Source organism: Anopheles funestus, chromosome X (assembly GCF_943734845.2).
Source record: "Anopheles funestus chromosome X, idAnoFuneDA-416_04, whole genome shotgun sequence".
Lineage (NCBI taxonomy): Eukaryota > Metazoa > Arthropoda > Insecta > Diptera > Culicidae > Anopheles > Anopheles funestus.
The window spans coordinates 8,563,565-8,581,828 of NC_064597.1; the positions used below are offsets into that span (position 1 = coordinate 8,563,565).

Consider the following 18,264-nt stretch of genomic DNA (forward strand, 5'->3'; position numbering starts at 1 on the left):
CTATCGCGATAGCGGAATTTAAATTCTAGCAATGTTCAGTTAGTTTCAAATCTCTATTGAAGATTTAATATCCGCACAAAAAAGTGAGAAGTGAAGATCCTCCTGAACTCTTTCAAGCTGTAGAATAGATTGTGAGCAAATAGTAGATTCAAAAGAGGTCCTGTTACTAGATTCTACCAAGGGAAAGATTCTTGAAGTTTAATGTATTTAAGTCGTGTCTAGACATTGTTGACTTGGATTCCTAAGAAATAGAAAATAAATACACACCAGCACTAGTATCACCAATTTGGCAATGAAAATTAAACGCTAGTGGAGGTACTCAAGAGATCCGAAATTCTTCCTGAGGTATTTTCTTATGTTGCTTTTCTTTTTGGGCGATCCTGGGGCCGGATTCGTATCTTCGAAGTTAGAGTTAATACATAAAGAGTTGTGGAGGAAAACACATCTTTTCTTGCTCCAGAATGTCAACTCAAACCATTCGACCAAAAATCCTTTGGAAAATTGAATATAGTGAAGCATTCTATAGGGCCTAGGAGGTTCAAACCTCAAGAAGAACAAGAAGTTGTCCAACAACTTTATCAGCAAAGAGTAGAAGTTGGGTCCAGCTCTCAGCACAATTCTCGATTAAATTGGAACCCAGGAAGTTCCCAGCGGCGCTCTGTGGACTTGCTGTTGATATTTTTAGAAGTACTGCTAAATGCTTGACGCAGAACAGGTTGCAAGGTTGTTTCCAGAATAGACTGATAGTTGGTGGTGGTGGTGATGGTAAAAAAAACATCATTTCAAAATCGATAAGAAAGTTCACGGGATGTGGTCAAACTTGAAAGATGTGGTGCCGTGTTGTGTGCATGTACTTGACACCATTGTTGACATCAAGCTACATGATTATATGCATTTATAACACGCTTGTTTTGTTTTATAGCCAGGCAAAATAGTCACGCTTACCATTAGCGATCGAAAAGAACTAGTGCGAAGAAATTTCCTGTTGCAGTACGTTGTTGAGGATTTGCATACAGTTTCATGAGTGTTTACGTGTGCATGCAAGCAAGTTCGTTTTCAATCCCGTCTTGTCTCTCTCTCACACTCTATCTCTGTTTCCAGGACTCGAGCTCCACCGTCGTTTGTTCGCTGAATCAATCCTTATCAGTAATTCTTTGTCTCCGAGACGTTCAACTGATGCGGAATCGTCCATATGTTTTACCAGCGTGAATCTCTCAGATTTAATTTCTTCGGAATCGGAACAGCTCAATAGGAGGGTTTTGTTTTTTTTTGCTGAGACTAAACTTATTGTGGAGGCAATGTACATTTGCCGGTGTGGCAACCGCCCTTCGCCTTTAGTCGGGCGGAAGCCATTCATGAGCACGGTATACTAGCATCGTACAATTGGTGTGTGGAGTGTTCGAAAAATTTTATACTAAACAGCGATCAACCAAAGCAAGAAGAGACGGGTTATTGTTCTTCAACCCCGATGACAGTGTGTTGAAGCACTATACAGCACAATCAACCATGGAGCTGAGTAATACTACCGGGATTCTGCTGCAAACGATACTGTTTATGGCGAACCATGAGTATAACAACTCGCTGATAAACCTGATCCACAATAAAACGCTTAGCGCGGATAGTAATTTGACAACCGGTAGGTGTTGGCACAAGTGAGATCTTCTACTACTTTGAAGGTGTTTATATAATGTGAATTAATCCTTATCTTTGCCTTGGTAAAAAAGGTGAATTCTCGCTGGCTGAGGATGTGCGCTGTTACGGTGTGTATGGTTGCTTCCCGATCACCTATCCATGGATCGACGAGAAGCGTCCGGTCGCTTACCATCCACAGTCACCTTCAACGGTTGACGTACGATATCCTGTGTTTGTCAAGTCGAACACCGATCATCCGAAGTTTATTGATATCAACAATCCGGCAAGTGTGCGTCATCTCGGCATCAATCCAAAGGGACGCATCTACTTCATTACCCACGGCTATATTGAAGCCGGTGATCGACCCTGGGTAGGTATCTGTATGTTGGAAGGTTTCTTGAAGAATCGTGTAAAGAAAGCATAAGAAACTCTGATCCTGTTTTTTCTGTCCTTCAGATTCAGCAGATGGTGAATGCACTGATCGATAATGATCCGGACCATACGGCAAGCTGCGTTGTGATCGATTGGCGGAAGGCATCGAATCCTCCTTATACGCAAACCTGCGCCAACATTCGGCTGATCGGTGCAATAACTGCACATGTGATCTACTTGCTTTATGTAGGCTTTAGGCTGTAGGCTTCACTAGTTTTTTTCCAACTTTACAGCGAGCTTCAAATGTGCGCTTTGTTTCCACTGTTTGTTCCACAGGAGGAGCTAAACTTGAAGAACTTGGACAAGGTGCATCTGCTAGGACATTCGCTTGGTTCCCATTTGTGCGGTTACGCCGGGTACCATCTGCAGAAGGATTTCGGTCTAAAGCTGGGCCGTATTACCGGGCTTGATCCGGCCGAACCACTGTTCTCCGATACGGATCCGCTAGTGCGGCTGGACCGTAGCGATGCAAAGTTTGTGGACATTATCCATTCCGATGGTTCCGAGTGGGTTAGCAAGGGAGGTCTCGGGATGTATCAACCGATCGGGCACGTAGACTTCTATCCGAACGGTGGCTACAATCAGCCGGGATGTAGCGATCCGATGAACAAGTTCATCCGCAAGCATGATGAGTCCTTTTTCTGGGGCTTCCAGGAATTCTTCGGCTGTAACCATCTGCGGTGTCATCAGTTTCTCACGGACAGCATACTCCACAGCTGTCCGTTCATTGGTATCGGGTGTGAATCGTACGCACAGTTTCTGCGGGGGGAATGTTTCGAGTGCGATCGGGACGGTCACTACTGCGTGGAATTTGGTCTGAAGGCACAGGAAAGCTACAACAGGCTGATTGAGAATGGTATCATCACGAATCCGAATGCGCCGCTGAGCGTTTACATGATCACCGGTGCAGATCCTCCATATTGCCGTGAGTATATAGCTTTCTTTGGAGGAAGAACATCGTAACATTCGCTTCTCACGTAGGGTCTCACTTCCGCCTTACGATGAGTGTTTCCGACGAGGAGGAAAGCCTTATACACGGTGGCGAAATAGGCAAGATGTCGATCGAGCTACACGGTGAGGGTGGCGTACGGTCCGGCAAGATGGACTTCTCCAAGGATCCGGTATACTTCGAGCCGGGCGGTAATTATTCGGCCATCCTTGCCGGGACGCACGTTGGCAAACCGCTCAAGGTGTTGCTCACCTGGGAATATCGCACCAATCCGTTAAATCCACTAACGTGGCGTTTGCTGGTAGTGCCGCGCGTCTACGTACAGCGTATCCGTGTACAGCTGATGGAAATGCGCTCCAGCATAGAGGTATGTCCGCTCAACAGTGCACCGGTGCGTGCTGATCAGGAGAACGAATTTAAAAGTGAATATTGTACGTAACAAAACTGTTATTTCAAACAAAGCTTAAGTCATTTAATTTAACAAGGCTTAAGTAATTTAATTTAAGTAAACTTTTTTTTATTGTTTTATGTTTTACTAAAATAAAAAGAAAGGTCTTTAAATCTTCAAAAAAACATCCATTAATAATAAAAAAAGTAATTAAAATGAATCAAGCGCGTATAAGGGAAACATATCCTTAAAGCTTCAGTTAAAAAGAAATAGAAACATTTAAATGAAAAGCTATGGTAAAATTAAAATGAAAGAAAAGAAGCTTAATAAGCGAGAAAATAGCTTTAATAAAAATGAAGCTTGCAATGAAGCTTTCGTTTCTTGGAACAAAAAGCTTTGCACTATGGGAATGAGAGTGGTCAAAAATAAAATCAGTCGTTTAATTTTTTTCCAAGATTTTTCCAACTATGCACCATTTATTGTAATGATAAATATAGTATAAAGTGTAATAGAAAAAAAACCAATTAATTATTGTAAGATGTTCTTTGTAAATAAAAAAATAAATTACTTTCTGTATAACTGAGTGATTGACTGTATAGCTACTATTTTAATATTTTAGTTACCATTAAACTTTGTTATAAATTTGATCCGTTTTGAAAAACTAAAATAAAACCATTCATTTGATTCTACCGGCATGTTAGTTTGGCATGTTAGTTATATTATCAATTACACTTGTGCTAACATACAATCCGTCAGTGCTACACCACGAAAGAATGTAGAGAGGGGTTATTTAGACTTTATTTGTTTTGCTCTGGTCATAACATCATTTGCTTTTACGTTTAGGAATCATTCACAATGAAGCATGATTCGTTATTTCGCTGTAGCGTACCGTTTCGCATCTTCCCATTTTCGATTGCTATAGCGTATGTCCCCAGTTTTTTTTATGTTTGTATGCAGGTGAGAGTGTGTATGTGTGTGTACTGTGACTGCGATGGATTAAGGGGATGAATGCCAATGGTGGTATGACTTTAATGAAATGTATTTACTAGACATCAGATTCGCTTGTGTAATGGGGTTATTATTTTTTTGTTAGGTTTGCAATTAGATAAATTGTTTGTGTGTGTGTGTGTGTTTGTTTATTTTTTGTGTTACGCGCGTATTTTAACTTTTTTGCTGGTTTTTGTTTCGGGTTGGCACCGATGTTGCATTCCACTAGTTGTACATCTATCACGATTGGCCCAAAAATTCTATTAGCTAAATGTTGCTGTGTCAATCTACTAAATCTTTAGAAGACTACAATTGTACCTACACGCTACACTGTCAACGTCAAAACTATACCGTTTCATAAATACTCTCATTGTACAGCTATCTAAAAAGGCTACAAAAGTACGCACCGTGGCTGTTTAAGAGGAGAAGAAAAGAACACAATAAAAAACGATAAAATATAAATTTAGATACTAGACTTTTCGTTTAGAGCGAAAAAGTGTTCACATTATTCCTTCCTTCTTTAACTCTTCCTTAGGCAGAAAAGAGCGATAGAAAGCTAGACAGAGAGCAAACATAACTGGTAACTGGTCAAGGTGAATGAATGTTTCGTATTTTCGATAGAAAGTTCGCGCCTGTTTTTTCTTTTCATTTATTTTCTGCCGCACTGTCCGCAACTGTGTCCATAGTGGGGTTTGACAAAACTCTAAGATTGCTTTTTTGGCAGAAGGTACAAAACATACATCCTACACTACAGCATACACTAAAGCATACGGAACTGGATTCCACTGCCTGGTTTTAGACTTGTGTGTGTGTGTTCTGTTTTTTTTTGCCTTTACACGATTTTGTCACAATCATTACAACAAACGGGTAGCCCCGTGAGACGGGCATTGGTTCATCAAACATCTATAAACACACCGCTGAGAAGTAAAAAGCTATCAGGTTTCGCTATCGGCGATCTTTTACATCATATTTGGTTTTGGTTCCAGCACATTTTATTTTTTTTTGTATTGTTTTGGAAAGCGAAGTTGGTGCATCGTTTCGAAGGTTTCGAGGAAATTATTTTGCCGCCGGTATCCCTTTGCGTGTTAAGAACCAGCAGTCCATCGGTTCCGGTTTTCCCTTCATTACAACAGGGCCACGGTACTCCAGATTAAACGATGGATCGTGATTGACGGGATCGCAAAGCAGCCTACAAGAAAAAAGGATAGAGAACGATATTTAATGAGAGTTTGTTTCTGGCTTCGTTTTTTGAGATCTTCAAGATATTGAAATTTTGATGCTATAGTTTTGTTCCCGGATCGGCAAACTTTAGAAGAACTTTCAAGATATGCCGTAATGCTCTGGTCAAATACAGGTAATAGCAGGAGTTCTCATATACGTCTCAAAGATATAAATTATCTCCAAAAATTGATGAAATTTTAAAATCATGGTAAAGAGTTCAATCCTCAAGTTGAATTAAAATTGATTTATTTTAATGGGAATTTGTTGCAATAAGTTTCTTTACACTTAAATCATGCTTGAAATTTAAAAAAGAATGAAAAAAAACAAAAAAGTAAAAAAAAAATTTCCACTCGAAAATTTCATAAGGCTTACCCCTTACGATTTTTTTGGGAAATTTTGCAAAAAAAATTAAATTGTTTTATTTCAATGCCAATGGGTTGCAATGAGTTTCTTTTCACTCTAATAATGCTTGAAATAAAAAAAAGAGTGAAAAATAATAAAAAAATCAAAAAATTCAACAAAAAAATGAAAATTTTCCTCATTTTTGCACCAAATTTTGCCTATAACTCGGTCGGTATCCAACGAATCGCCAATCTTTAACCTGTGGTCGATAGATGGCATCAATGGCTACATTTTCTTCTTAGACAGCTATGCCCTCAGATGTCTGTGCCAGAAGTTATTCGAGGAACCAAGTTCCTTACCCTGTTTGAGAAAATGTAAAATTTTCTTCATTTTTGCACCAACTTTTGCCTATAACTCGGTCGGTATCCAACGGATCGCCAAACTTTAACCTGTGGTCGATAGATGGCACCAATGGCTACATTTTATTCTTGGACAGCCATGCCCTCAGATGTCTGTACCAGAAGTTATTCGAGGAACCAAGTTCCTTACCCTGTTTGAGAAAAGGTAAAATTTTTGAGCAATGTAGCAAAAATTTTAAATGTGATATATTTTGATGGGAATTTGTTGCAATAAGTTTCTTTTCACTTAAATAGTGCTTTAAATTAAAAAAAGAATAAAAAATCAGAAAAAAATTTCAAAAAAATTTTCCACTCGAAAATTTCATAAGGCTTACCCCTTACGATTTTTTTGGGAAATTTTGCAAAAAAAATTGAATTGTTTTATTTTAATGCCAATGGGTTGCAATGAGTTTCTTTTCACTCTAATAATGCTTGAAATAAAAAAAAGAGTGAAAAATAATAAAAAAAATCAAAAAATTCAACAAAAAAATGAAAATTTTTCTCATTTTTGTACCAACTTTTGTCTATAACTCGGTCGGTATACAACGGATCGCCAATCTTTAACCTGTGGTCGATAGATGGCATCAATGGCTACATTTTCTTCTTAGACAGCTATGCCCTCAGATGTCTGTGCCAGAAGTTATTCGAGGAACCAAGTTCCTTACCCTGTTTGAGAAAATGTAAAATTTTCTTCATTTTTGCACCAACTTTTGCCTATAACTCGGTCGGTATCCAACGGATCGCCAAACTTTAACCTGTGGTCGATAGATGGCATCAATGGCTACATTTTCTTCTTGGACGGCCATGCCCTCAGATGTCTGTGCCAGAAGTTATTCGAGGAACCAAGTTCCTTACCCTGTTTGAGAAAATGTAAAATTTTCCTCATTTTTGAGCAATTTAGCAAAATTTATAAATGGGATATATTTTAATGGGAATTTGTTGCAATAAGTTTCTTTTCACTCAAATTATGCTTTAAATTAAAAAAAGAATAAAAAATCAGAAAAAAATTTCTAAAATATTTTCAACTCGAAAATTTCATAAGGCTTACCCCTTGCCATTTTTTTTGAGAAATTTAGCAAAATTTAAAAAAATGTTTTATATTAATGCGAGTCGATTGAAATGGGTTTATTTTCACTCTAATAATGCTTTAAATTGAAAAAGAAAGAAAAACAAAACAATATTAAAAAAATTCTAAAAATTTGAAAATTTCATAAGGTTATAGCTAGTGGATCATGAGCGAAAGAGGTATTTTAATCGCTCCGGTCATCTTATTGTGCATGCTCCCGCACAGCTCGCGGGAAAAAGAGGTAGCAGTAACGCAGGAATCGCTCCTGTGTGCAGCGCTCCATGTGGAGCACACTTTAGAGAGCGAGAGCGGTGCGCTCCGCTCATGCAAAAGTGCTACTTGACCCAACACTAAGTGAGGTTATGTCAGTAAACTGAAACTCAGTCCATTAAAATCCTTTCAGGTTATCAAAGATGATAAATAGAATAGTATCTCATAGATAGTGGAGACATGATGATTGTTAGAATTTAAAAGAATCAATAAAAGGAATGTCAGCTATCTCAAAACAGGAAGACGTAACTGGGGGGAAAATGATTACATTAAGAAATGACTTGTGAGGGTTACTTTATGACATCCATTATGAAGTTTATGTTAAGACAATACTGAAAAAATTACATAATCTTTAGGTCACACAGCCCGTCGTGTGCGTCAAAGTCTTTAGAATCGATTTCCCCGTTCGAATGGCTATTCACGCATGACGTAAGGAGAGCGTTCCAATTTCTAGACCACTTCTGCATCTACCAGACACGATACGGCAGGAGTCAGGTGTCTAGTTGAATAAGTTTCGAACCGTTGGGAATTTCCATTTCGTTGCGCTGGCGCATAACTAACACCTGTGACGAAGCCATAAAGTGGTCTACGCGTTTTTTGGGGCGACTATTGTTTGCAAAGTGTTGTGTGCGTTACTTCCCCACGCCTGTGTGCTGGTTGTGTATGTGCAGTAACGTTTGTTGCAGGGCTTCACGTTGTTCCTTGTTGCAGTACCTGGTGCCGTCTGTACGCCTCCAGCCGGCAGTTCGCTGCAGTCAAATTCGAAACGCTACACGGCGCACACTAGATATCCTTGGGTTTTTGCTTTTGGTGAATGAATTATTGATTCGAGTGCGAGTTCGATGGAGTACGTTTTTGATGTCTTTTTCGAGGAGTGCTTCAACAAGATGGAGCGCAGCGGACTGAAGTCGCGTGCCGGTCGGCGCGATATCATCAGTCATCTGAACTCGGTCATATCGGGATGCATCCAGGGACGGCAAACTGCCTCCACGCAGCTGGCGGTCGGTTTGGCCGTGACGTCCGCTATCGATTACCACAACCGGATGAAGGGTGACAACTATGAGGTTTGCATGATGGGCAAATACCATAACGTACTGTACATAGCGCTGCGAATTACCTGGGACTGGGGTTTGGAGGATTCAAACATAGTGCGGAATCTGCTAGGTATGTGAAGGTGTCTTCCCGATTTTCTTCAAGGATTTGTCATAAAATTCTTTTCCCCTTTTTGTGTAGATGAGATTTTCAAATGTGAGAAAACCTTTGAGCGGCTATTTCTTGGGGCACTGTTTGGATGCAATGCGCCACACTTTATTGCCGGCTGGAAGAGTGACTTCAACGATCAGGATGAAAACTTGCGTGCGGTAGTGTTCTTTCTGCATCATTCAGCAAAAGCACGTGCATTATATCCGACTTATTCGTACGCATACCAACGTTTGCATCAAACGAAGTAAGTCGTCTTCTTGTTCTGGGAGAAGCAACATCAACTCCATAATGTGGATGGTTTACATTGCAGATTTATCGACGTCCCGATCGATTCGTGCGGCAAGGCGACACCGTTGCGTGTTGCTTTACAGGCATCCGCACCGGACATTGTGCTTATACTGCTGCGCCACGGTGCTAACCCGTGTCCTGATGATGGTGGCGCTAGTCCAGTGCTAAGCTTGCTGGAGAAACTAGCCGAGAGTGAGGACCGCTGCTATCCGTTCCAGCTGGTGTCCTGCTTGAAGTTGCTATTGCGCACGATCGTTATGGTGGAGTTACCGTACAAGCCCAATCTGTTTGCCGCCCGGAAGGAGATGTTTCACTGCAAGTACATCGCCCTGTTGGAGGATGGTTTGCTGCCATCGGAACAGGTGTATGGGATACCGTCACTGAAGCATATCTGCCGCTGCACCATACGGAATGTGTTGCGGGAAAACTTTCAACTACCTGGTAGCATTGTGAAGTTGCCGCTTCCACGTAAACTGCAGAAATATATAGATCTACTTGATTGAACACTTACTTGTACGTGGTTTCGCTGATGTTGATGTGTCCGGGGACGCCCGTCGTCTCCGTTCGACTGGTTAGGTTGACGGTGTTACCAAACAGACAGTAACGCGGCATCCGGTTACCGATGACACCTGTCACGACCTCCCCGGAATGGATACCGATGGTGATTTTCTACATATCGAGCATAGAGCAGAGAGTTAGCAAATGATTTTTCAAAGAGACCTCACACCAACAGCTACCGACGTTAACATTCTTACCATCGCTTCCGTTCCCATCATTACGTTCTTCGCCATATCTAGCATGTCTAGTGCAAGCCGTGCAATACACTTGGCATGGTTCTCGCACTCATCCGGCAACCCAGATACGGCCATATACTTGTCACCGACCGTTTCCACCTTGTAGATGTTCGAGTTGCTCTTCGAGTCGGTCAGCTCGTCAAAGATCGTGTACAGCTCGTTCAGCATCTTGACAATCTTCATCGCACCCTCGGCATCCGTGTTCGCTGCACAGTACTGACCGAAGCCGACAATACCAGAGAACATAAGCGTCACCGAGTCGTACCGTTTCGGTGCGACTGGCCGCTGATGTCGCAGCTCGTTCGCTACCGTCTTCGGCAGGACGGAGTAGAGCAACCGATCCGTCTTCTGCTTTTCGCTCTCGAGATCGCGATACGTTTGCTGCAGCCGATCGGTCAGTATTTCCAGGTTGGTGGTGAGCTTGTACTCGGCTTCAAACTTTTCACTCAGCAGCACCAGATCGCGCGAGGCATCGTGTAGCGGGATGTCGGAGATGTGTAGCCCCTTCCTAGAGATGCCGGAAAGGAATACGTTGGGGGGGTGAGGAGCATATCAAGGAGGAGCCTACCTTACCTATACTTACTTGGTTAAGTCGTCGAGATTCATTACGCTTGGGTAACATTGGAACAGTATCAGATCAGATCCCGGAATGTACATCATTTGTCCCTGATGGGATGGGAAGGATATAGCAAGTAAAGAGTAAGAATAGTAAGATATAGACATGGCCAGTCTGCAAACATACCTTCAGTCTTAGATATCTCTCGCTTTTGGACATAACACCCGCCTTCGTCTTTAGAACGTAGATAGTGTTAATATGGGCCAGAATGTTTTCAAAGCTCAGCTGCAGATGGGGCCGTACTGCTTCGAACAGTGCTAGCAGAGGACAGTTCTTCTCGTAGATTCTACAAAAACGAAGTAAGAGAGTACGAGGACGTATAGCTGTTAATATCTGGACTAGTGATCTAGAGATCCAAGTCTCCAACTCTGTGAGTCTCCAACTCTTAAACTGACTCCCAGGTGAGTTGTATACGATAAACGTGACAAAGAGTCATTACTCATCAGTGAAATGACTCTCTCATGAGGTATTTCTAGTCATTCGTGATCACCTACCTGGGAATAACTCTTGAAACCGATCGTCCTGCCTGTACGATGTGCATGTTTCGGTTGAACATCAGGTGAAATGGAAAGATTTTGCAGAACGTCATCGGTGATATCATTGGTTCTAGAAATTAATTGTTTGGTTCAATAAAACAAGCATTTAGTGAGAACGGTTCATCTACGTCACAACTCGTCAGGTGTGACTACCTTTTGCCACCAGCTGGCATACCGCTTGCTGATCCTTCTCATCCGAACGGCGTGTCGGCGTCTTCGGGCCGGATATCTCCGTTATTAGAAATTGAAAATGGTCCGACCGCTCGACGGTCGCGTTCGGGCCGTTGTTCGCTTTCTTCCACTCCCCGTCACCGTGCGTTTGGCTGCTATCACAATTGGTATTGGTGTCTTTACTAGCTTTGCTAACCGCACCGCAGAGCGGTATACTATTGCTTCCATTTTGACTACTGCTTATGCTAAGTTTATTGCCATGACTGGACGCCGTTTCGGTAGGTTGCTTGAGCGCGGAGTTGCTCTTGGAGGTGGCTAGATCTAGCGATGAGGCGGGGGTTGCGAGCGTACGAGGATAATGCGCAGTGATGAAGGTAGATGGTACGGAAAGAAGTAAAGAAGAAAAAAAAGAGGTGGCACTACGCATTAATAGGTGATACTTCCGGGGGTACATAGAAGCACTAGCGGGCGAAACCGTGGTTGAAACCTACTATTAAGTCTATTCGAAAAATAAGATTCACCGTACGTTTTGGAGGCTAGAATTCGCTTGCACAGTCCCAGGTTGGCTAGTTCCGGCACGGCCGGATCAAGGGACGTTATAGGAACTGGTTTAACCGGTGCCGTGACCGGGATCGAATGTCTCTGTTTCGGTGCTTCCACCGTTGCCGGTTTGCTCGGTTCAACCTCGATCGGGTCACCTTTGCGGCGTATGATTTTTATCTCCACATCCACACCGTGCAATTTGGATGCGACGGCTTTTACGATCCCGATCACGATGTGTTCTAGCCCCGGACGTTCGGAGTAGTAGTGCAGCACCAGCTGACCGTTCGTCTCGGTACAGCGGAACGATGGTGCCCGCATGCCTGGGTACAGTGTGCCGAGATGATCGTGCAGCGCGTCCAGATTCTGCAGGAAATCGCGCGGCGTTGCACCGAGCACCTGCAGTATCTTGTCGTAGCCCGAATCTTGACAAAACTCGAAGAACGTTTTGCCGAACAGCTCCAGAATGTCGCCGGCAGGGATGTCTAGACGGGCAAGAAGAGGCAGACGGATCAGTTCGTGGATGCTTTATTTCGGCGCGTTCACTACACGGATACTTACTGAGTATATCCACAGCGGCTTCTATCAGATTGTACGTTATGTCATCTTCATAGATCTGTCGCACTAAAAATTGGCCTTCCATATTTACCTGTGCCTTTTTCCTGTGGTGTTGGTGAATGGAATAAAATATTCGTATCAATTCTTGTACCCTTACAAAAGGGATTTTGAAACAATATTAAAACTTAAAAAAAATATTGAAGTATATTTTGAAAGACGAGATTTCACCAATAAAGATAGTAAAAAAAATTTTTTTTACAGAACTCTAAAATGAAAAAAATAAAGATGTATTTTTATACACTTTTAATCAAATTCCTTAAAATGTCCTTAATTTCCTTAAAATATAAATTCTTCACCTCAATAATTCTACTTTTCGCTACAGTTACCGAACACGCTTCACCAAATCTCTGAGGAATGGTTATGAACGGTATTGAACCAGTGATATGAATAAAACAGTATCGAGAATTTCAATTCAGCTCACTGTTTAATTACGGCAGTTACGGTTGTATGAGGTATTATTTAAATAATGAGCTTTGTTTCATGAAATTCACACTAAAACTCATTCGCTCGGGAGCGAAGCGCTGCGATGGGTTTTGTGGATGGGTAGCATAATTAACTATATACGAAACGATGCTTTAATAGACCACAAATGAACTGTTGTTTTGTGCGTACGTATAAACCTTGGTCTGACCGTTAACAGGAGTTCGTTTGCTCATTTCAGCGTTAAGGCGAAATGTACTACTTTATTAATTAATTGCTATGCCACGCTGTCAAGGAAGTATGCATCAATGCTTCCATCATGCTATAGCTTTTGTTTCCGTGCCAGAAATATATAACACCTGTGCCTGCCGAATGCCTCCTTCTTGAGCATCACCATACACACAATTGCGTCAGTTTTATTGTGGTTTTTGGTGGATATTACAGAGTACAGATTATTTTTTCCAACGCTCGGTACGCTGGCAAATCGAACGCAAGTTTTGATGCGTTGCCAATGTATGAAATCGACTCCAAAAAATGCTCACCAATATCAGGCACCAGACCGTCGACTAGTGTTGTCCACACTTTGGGTGGCAGAGAAGCTGCGTTTTGTATTTTTGCAACTCATCAACCGATCACCCCATCGGGCATCCATGTTTGGGTTTATGCCAAGTATTGCACATTTTTTTTTGTTCGGGATTGGTGTACCATTTTCAGGCCCCCAAAGCATTGGATGTTGCCAATCTATTGGTGGCTAGGAATACAATACTAACCCGTGCACAGTTAAGCTCCCAAAAAAAGGAGATAGAGAGAGAGAGCGAGCTTTTACGGTTCTCACTTCAGTAAGCGATATTGTGGAGGAATAAAATAAAAAAGAAAAAAAAAACGAAACAAAACAAAATCCAGAGGAAAAAAAAGAACAGATTGCGATAGAGGAAAGAAAACTGATTGGGACAAGCCGTTTTTTTAAAAGTAGGTCAGCTGGATTTGCAAAAAAACGGAATCCAATTAACTCGTGATGGTAAAGAAACGTACAGACCGGGGGGGAGGGGGTGGAAAAATACGTTTCACTGTTATTAACAATTTCTTCAACATTATTTGTACATCTGCTTGAACCAGCTTGCCAGTACCACTTCACTGCCAAGAAATGGTAATAAAAAAAAATCCTCTGATTTCATCTTAAAATCAAGTCAGCCATTTTTTCAGCCCTCCTATCTCCATTGCCCATGTTTGACCGAACAAAGATGCCTAGCGATGCCAAACAGATCAAGTTAGGGTAGTGAAGATAAATTTTAAAAAGAAACAAAACTACAGAAAGAACATTTCAACAAAGCTAAGAAAGGAAGGAGCTCAACAAAAAAAAAATCACAAAACTTTCAGCGCATCAGAATTCAATTGAAAAGTTTGCGTTTCGCAGTGCTTTGCGATGTGCGAACCATAGAGAGAACAGGACAGAATAAAGAAAGGAAGAAAAAAACACACTGCGAACAAATGAAGTGTTATCTAACAATAGACTTCGGCATTTCGCGACTGTATGCTGCACTTACTTTATTTGTTCCCATATATTTAGACCGAAGTTTTTTAAAACTAGTAGCTCAAGCGCGTAGTTCACGAATCCGTACTAGTGTTGAATGTTTTTTTTTTGGTGTAGTTGTCGTCGAGGTCGTCGAGGTAAGCGAAATTGTAGAAAGAAAAAAGGAATGTTAGTTGGTGTCGGTGTATGGGTGCGATAAAGGCATATCTTTGCTTATCAGCGGGGAGAATGTAGTGTGGAATGCCGTTTATACGGGTGTTCGATTATCCGTGGATATGACAGTTATAATGTCAATTTGACGTATGAAATATTTCAATAGTAATTATAGTATAAAATGCTCCATTTATGTGTCATTACATTAAAAAGTATCTTATTAAGTTACTGCACTGCGAAGATTACTACACCAGACGGATAAACGGTGTTCCACCGTATATGAAGCAAACCTTCACAGTACAGGTCGAGAATTAATGGAGGCAAATGGCATCCTTATCGGACCATCTATTAGACTAGGGGACTTCATCACGGCTCATCGTTTGCTTACCATTTTGGCTGGGGGCTAATATGCGTCACTGTATTGAGTATGGATGTGTCTGTGTGAGTAGACAATGGTCGTTTGCTCTTTCGGTACGTCCCGTCCTTACACTTCGGGTTGCGCGGGGTTTTTTGTCAACCACCACCGACTAAATTACGATTTAGCACCGTGCCCGGTGACGTGGTGCATCTAACCGATGTGGAAGCCGGCGTTGGCGTTGTTCGACACGACTGCTCCAGTTATACACCTTGCAGCAGATGTATGCGTACATCTACATCTGCCGTACACGCCTGGCGTAACCTGACCTGCGTACCGCCGTATGATGGCGTAAAACACTATGTCACCGGTGCTAAGTTTTGCTTGTTGGCTACTAACTGGACACTGAACTTGGGTTTTTTTGCTCTTCTTTCTCCTCTTCGCACCTCACTGATCAAACACCATTGTACGTTACACGCTCCGGACAGAGACAGTTGCGGTAAGTTAATTTGATTGATCTGCGTGTACCTGGTTGTTGTAGAAGAAAAGGTAACCGCGGGACCAAGGTTAGTGAAGGTGGGGTGGGGAAAAAAATATTAGCCTGCTGATATGAGAACGTTTCTCCTTTCCCACAGAGTTGCTGCTACCATTCAAAAACAGGCCCCGCTACACTTGTTTACCCAAAGCCTGGGGCCCAAGCGTATTAGACTGTGCAGGTGTTGCACAGTCATTGTTACTCAACCGACCGGCTTCACTGAGACACAGTCGCACTGTCGCAAACGTGCTATCGATTCGTGCCCGATACTGTCCATGTACACATGGGCACTAAACACTGCGTGTGTGAGTGTGTGTGTCTGTGTGTAAAGCCCTTTTGGCCCATTCTAGAAGGCGCTCACTATCACCCGGTATGCAACAAAAAAAAAAGAAAAAAAGAATCCCACAACCGGATAGTACTAATGGTGATCGATCTATCGAACCCTGGCCAAACAAATGACACCGAGTGACGGTGCAAATGGTGGGCATACTTCACGCACACTCAAAACCGCGGGGGGGTTTTTCATCTGGGTTTGCGGAATGAGATCTTCACCAAACGGTACACACATCACACGGCACGACCCGGATGTCTTTATATTGATTGCCGTTTGCTAGTTTGATTGACGAAAATCTGCCCAAAAACCTGGGTAATGGTAATGGGTATAGAGAGACCTTGACTCCCGGACTCCACCACCACCGCGGGAGCGACCAGGGAATCACGATTGATCGTGTGTCTGCTGCGCCTTACGTGACGACCATGATGATAGAAGGAAGTAGACTCATTTCCTTGCCTTTTTTAATTTCCTTTTTGTAGACACACCTTCAACACCTTGGCAAAACACTCCACCAACACTTTGCCCTGCAGACGTTACTTGAGCGTTGATTAACCGCCCACCGAAATTTGTTACTTTCCCGGATGTTTGAAACTCCCAGGAGGAGAGATGAAGATATAGGAGAATTTCTTCTCCAAAAAAAAACCTTGGACTCCAATAACTCAACGATTATCTTGGGCAAGAATAATGCGGATAAGCAAGATACACCGAATATCCTTAAATGTCTGGAACGTTGCATTAGACGAATGCTTTGCAGAAGGTGCGGTATATCCAGTATATAAGCTTGGCGTACTGCGGTTTAGCGACGTTGCTACGGGTGTTGATTGACGGTTGCACCCCACAGGGGGGTGCCTGTAATAAACAGTTTCTGCGCCTGTTTTTTTTTATTGTGCTGATGATGGTTTATTTGACGGAAGGATTTCGGGTAGTCTTGCTAGGTGGAAGCTCCTGTTTGTCAATTTTGATTAGTGTCCGAGAATGATATTTCTTCTCATTAGTCTTAATCCTGGTTGTGAGATACTACTTCAAACATTGGACATTGGATTCAATTTTTATCTTTAAAAATATCTTCCACCAGTCTAGATGCTAGATTTAGATTGTTCCATTCCAGCTAATGCACATTATCTACCCATTTCAAGTTCTCATCTATCTTCTCATCGTTCACCCACCGAACACACTCACATTACTGCTGGTTGTTTCTTTTTTTTTTGCACTCATTTCTCACGGCGTCTGTGATTTTCTGCCTTCTTCCTGATTTAGCTTCGTATTTTTTTTTGTTCTGTGCCTCAATATTAACGGACTCTTCACGATAAAGCAAGCTTAAGCGTTCTGTCCGTTATCCGTTTGGATCGGCTTTACACACATCTTCTGTACGTTGATTGCTTCAAGCGACAGAGGCTCCGTGTAAGAGGGTGTATGCGCTAAGGATGCTGCCAAAAGCAGGAAGTAGCAAAGGATGTAATGATGGTGGCAGTTTTCATAAATTTCTACCACCCCGAAGATGGGCCGAAGAATCGACAGACAATCGTGTTTAAAGAAATCGTTCTATGAACAACATCATTCGCTCCGCGGTACGTTCCGCGTACGAAGTTTAACAACCAAGCAGCATGTTGTTTCTTGGATGTTTTTGTATTTTTTTAGGTTTATGGGAAACAACTTTCCGGGAGTGAAGGATGCACAACAGTAGTAGCCAAACAACACACACTAACAGCATCAATCACGCACCTCGTATACATACACAATCGCATTCACCACTACGGCCTACGGTTAGTAATCAAACCGAACGTTTCTGTTGTAACATAGTAGTACACACGGTGGTTTTTAGATACTGTTCGGGTTCACCTTCTCTTCCCCGCCCACCCTTACAGCTGAACTTTCTGTACGTGGAACAATACCCGTAGAGAGAGGGCTTCAAATCGAGCGGATCGATTTGCTTCTTGTGTGTGGCGTGTGCGTATCGCTTCCGTGTTACCGCTCGCTTCCGATTTGTTTGCAATCCCGACACTGACTGGTGGTCGGTTGGAACGGTGAACCGTTTTAAGGTATTCGGCTGTGTTTTATTTTCTCTGTATTTTTTTGTTGTTGTTTTCTCTTTTAGTTTGTTGGCAGCGCGCTTTGACGCTTTCCTTACGCTTGCTGTCGCGTAACGAACAAGGATACACTGGTAAAGCACGAGAGAACACTTTTATGTGCACGAAACCGTGCGAAGAGCGAAGAGAGTGCTTTTTTGTGGTGGAAAATGGTGAGCGAAACAATTCACCCGATCCGGGGTGCATCAAGGGAAGTCTGGTTTGGAAGGGTGGAAAAACCTTTCATCGATGAAGGGTGGTTGTCTTCGCTTTGGAATGTCTGTTCATCGATTTGGGTTTTTCTTACACTCAATTTACGGACGCGACCAATAGAGGGAGCAGTAGGATAAAAGGACATTTTTTGGTTTTTCGTAACGGGCGTTACATATCCTTGCAATTGTGTTATACACGTTGAAGAA

The 18,264-nt window shown here is 42.3% G+C and overlaps 3 protein-coding genes across 9 annotated transcripts; 2 read left to right on the top strand and 1 right to left on the bottom strand.

The window, feature by feature from the left end:
• The first annotated feature begins 1,008 nt into the window (after positions 1-1,008).
• Positions 1,009-3,566, top strand: LOC125766665 (pancreatic triacylglycerol lipase-like). Its single transcript, XM_049432894.1, has 5 exons — positions 1,009-1,636; positions 1,725-2,002; positions 2,089-2,250; positions 2,341-2,989; positions 3,046-3,566. The coding sequence occupies exons 1-5, from the start codon at positions 1,507-1,509 to the stop codon at positions 3,450-3,452; spliced, it is 1,626 nt and encodes a 541-aa protein (XP_049288851.1). The 5' UTR covers positions 1,009-1,506; the 3' UTR covers positions 3,453-3,566.
• A 587-nt stretch (positions 3,567-4,153) lies between these two features.
• LOC125766596 (guanylate cyclase soluble subunit beta-1) lies at positions 4,154-17,995 on the bottom strand. Of its 7 annotated transcripts, none has more exons than XM_049432831.1 (12): positions 17,672-17,995; positions 14,944-15,438; positions 14,416-14,489; positions 12,395-12,495; positions 11,820-12,318; positions 11,276-11,445; positions 11,081-11,192; positions 10,713-10,872; positions 10,554-10,636; positions 9,932-10,478; positions 9,688-9,845; positions 4,154-5,577 (listed from the first exon to the last, which is right to left on the bottom strand). In XM_049432831.1, exons 2-12 carry the CDS (start codon positions 14,944-14,946, stop codon positions 5,445-5,447), a joined length of 2,040 nt encoding a protein of 679 aa, XP_049288788.1. In that variant the 5' UTR covers positions 14,947-15,438; positions 17,672-17,995; the 3' UTR covers positions 4,154-5,444. The 7 variants fall into 7 exon arrangements, with proteins under 7 accessions (XP_049288788.1, XP_049288773.1, XP_049288740.1 ...); XM_049432816.1 differs by having other exon boundaries at positions 11,276-11,614; positions 11,785-12,318; positions 17,749-17,994; XM_049432783.1 differs by having other exon boundaries at positions 11,276-11,614; positions 11,785-12,318; positions 17,672-17,994.
• LOC125766821 (uncharacterized) lies at positions 8,278-9,680 on the top strand. Its single transcript, XM_049432920.1, has 3 exons — positions 8,278-8,849; positions 8,919-9,132; positions 9,199-9,680. Exons 1-3 carry the CDS (start codon positions 8,528-8,530, stop codon positions 9,677-9,679), a joined length of 1,017 nt encoding a protein of 338 aa, XP_049288877.1. The 5' UTR covers positions 8,278-8,527; the 3' UTR covers position 9,680.
• Positions 17,996-18,264: the final 269 nt, after the last annotated feature.

Coding starts and splice junctions, on each gene's coding strand:
- LOC125766596 (XM_049432816.1), bottom strand. Junction 11,193..11,275: donor ATGCCAGCTGGTGGCAAAAG/GTAGTCACACCT, acceptor ATTAATTTCTAG/AACCAATGATATCACCGATG. Junction 10,637..10,712: donor AGAGATATCTAAGACTGAAG/GTATGTTTGCAG, acceptor CCATCCCATCAG/GGACAAATGATGTACATTCC.
- LOC125766665 (XM_049432894.1), top strand. CDS start 1,507: ATGGAGCTGAGTAATACTACCGGGATTCTGCTGCAAACGATACTGTTT. Junction 2,003..2,088: donor AAGCCGGTGATCGACCCTGG/GTAGGTATCTGT, acceptor TCTGTCCTTCAG/ATTCAGCAGATGGTGAATGC. Junction 2,251..2,340: donor ATGTGATCTACTTGCTTTAT/GTAGGCTTTAGG, acceptor TTTGTTCCACAG/GAGGAGCTAAACTTGAAGAA.
- LOC125766821 (XM_049432920.1), top strand. CDS start 8,528: ATGGAGTACGTTTTTGATGTCTTTTTCGAGGAGTGCTTCAACAAGATG. Junction 8,850..8,918: donor CATAGTGCGGAATCTGCTAG/GTATGTGAAGGT, acceptor CTTTTTGTGTAG/ATGAGATTTTCAAATGTGAG. Junction 9,133..9,198: donor CAACGTTTGCATCAAACGAA/GTAAGTCGTCTT, acceptor TTTACATTGCAG/ATTTATCGACGTCCCGATCG.